General features: G+C 36.9%; 1 protein-coding gene across 1 annotated transcript in view; it reads right to left on the bottom strand.

The window, feature by feature from the left end:
* Positions 1-241: 241 nt before the first annotated feature.
* LOC104528693 (eukaryotic translation initiation factor 2 subunit 3) overlaps positions 242-2,069 on the bottom strand; it is a gene marked incomplete at its 5' end in the record, with an annotated part of 11,924 nt that continues 10,096 nt past the window's right edge. Inside the window, one exon of the mRNA XM_010172774.1 lies at positions 242-757. Within this exon, the coding sequence (XP_010171076.1) occupies positions 694-757 (64 nt within the window). The remainder of the gene's footprint in view (positions 758-2,069) is intronic.

The following is a 2,069-nucleotide window of genomic DNA, read 5'->3' as shown; positions in this document are numbered from 1 at the left end:
GTTTACCTGTAGTTTTTCTTCAGGGGTTTAACTAAAACTTCTTGTAATATTGGAAGTGACAAATTTAAGTCTATCAACATTGTCATCCTAATGACACAGTGTAATAGCAAGAATCCTAAAGTCAGAACCATATAAACCAAAAAAGTGGGCGGTTTTTTTAATGCTGTAAACAGCTGACTACACAAAACAAGATGTGTGGAGAGGGTACCAGTCTTCAATGGGAGTTGTTTTGGTTTTGGTTTTTTTTTTGCTTTTAATTCTTGTACTCGTTGAACAACCTCTGCAGTCTTTTGTTACTTGGAAAAATTGTATGAATTAATGAAAATAGGCAAAATTTTATTTCAATACCAGATTTATGGTTTGTGTGTTACACTGGGGCCGGCTTGACTGATATTAAACAGATATGTCTGAAACACAAAATGACATAAATTAGACATGCCATGGGACATGTACAATTAATTTCTACTAAAATGTGGATAATTAAACCCACTTCTACACCAATTCTTTTACACTTTTAATGGTGATAGTGACTAGTATTTTAGTAACAGGGTAAAATTCAATGAAGTGTACAAGGACAGCCATACAACTCAAAGATAATGTTTGTACAGCTTCCAATTTCACTGTGAAGGTATCCCCCCTCCAAAATAGAAATAGGCACTTCATCTTTAAAAATGAAGCACTCTCTTTTGTTCTTCAGTCATCATCAACAGTTGGCTTGATTGTCACTCCTCTTCTGATTTGACCCCAACCAATTAAACTGCAAAAAGAAAAACAGTTTATATTACTTTCAATAGCAGTCAGAAACATCCAGGATAAATCAACATCCTTCTGTCATTCTTACGCCTTCAGTTCTCCCATTTTGAGTTTTCTCAATCTCTCTCCCACCCAAAATATGCTACAAGATCTAAGACTGGTTAGTGGAAACACAGAATAAAAAAGGATGAGGGACACAGAGCATCTGTATGTTTGTAATCAGTTAAGGATGTGTCTTTGAACAGTAAGCTAAAAAACTGAGAATGTTGTAACTTATTTTGCACTGGTGGACTGTAAATCTGCTCACAGCTTGATCTCTTTCACCTATGCCTGCAGTGCTGCTTTACTTGCAAACAGAAATGAAAATGTTAAAATTCAGATCAGATGAGAGTAAGATTATAAACAGAGCTGTAACTCTCAACAAACATGTAACCTATGAAAAATAACTCAACTCTCAGGTAAGTTTGACTATTTATATTCAGTTACATCAAGGCCCTTTTTATAGGCCACTGTTGCCTCAGAAAAACACACTTGTAAAAAGAAATTAAGATTATGCAAATTTCCACAATCAGCAGCCAGTCCAAGTTATAAATACACCTGTCTTTAAAACATTTCCAGTTTCTGGCACAGAGATACAGAGAAACGTATCTCAATTTACCCGTGTGCATCAATTTAATTTGCTAAGCAGGAGATGCTGTCTCTGGCCCCCAGAAAAGGAACTGGAGTATATTAGCCCCTCATTTCCCACTTTTTAGGACCATATCCATAGGTTATAACTAGACCACCTTTGAATTCACTGTTCCTTGGAATCACTAGTGTATTCTGCTTGCTTGGCCATTTGCTGTTTAACCTCAATGCTCCTGTATTTTAACTTTGTATTTTGTAACTCCTGTTCATCTCTTGCTTTCTCACTTTCTTCCATCTTTTCAGTACTCCATTGCCTCAGGCCACAACTCCCATTTCACGGTACCAACTGTGTATTATCTTTGCTTCAACTGGATTTTATCACACTGCTTTTCCCAGTTTGCCACCTTTCCCTTTTCTCAACCTGGCAACTTTTTAATAACAGGATTTTTATAGCAGGCTGCCACTACTTGTTCACCCCATAAACCAGAGACAAGTGAGCTTTTTGGTTTTTCAAGTGGGAAGCAATCCACAGAAGCAACAAAACTCACATTAGAATTTCCACAGCCTGTCAGTCTCTAGGTCACAAAAAGCAATATAAAAAGTTTTTCCTCTTCTTTCCGTTTCCCCTGACTTAATTTGGGTCCTGTCTTTTTTTCCTCCCCCATCCTGCTCAAGAGATGTTGTACTTA

Source organism: Antrostomus carolinensis, unplaced genomic scaffold (genome assembly GCF_000700745.2).
Source record: "Antrostomus carolinensis isolate BGI_N321 unplaced genomic scaffold, ASM70074v2 scaffold28157, whole genome shotgun sequence".
Lineage (NCBI taxonomy): Eukaryota > Metazoa > Chordata > Aves > Caprimulgiformes > Caprimulgidae > Antrostomus > Antrostomus carolinensis.
Note: the sequence above shows the minus strand (reverse complement) of the source record. Positions and strands in the feature narration are given on the sequence as shown.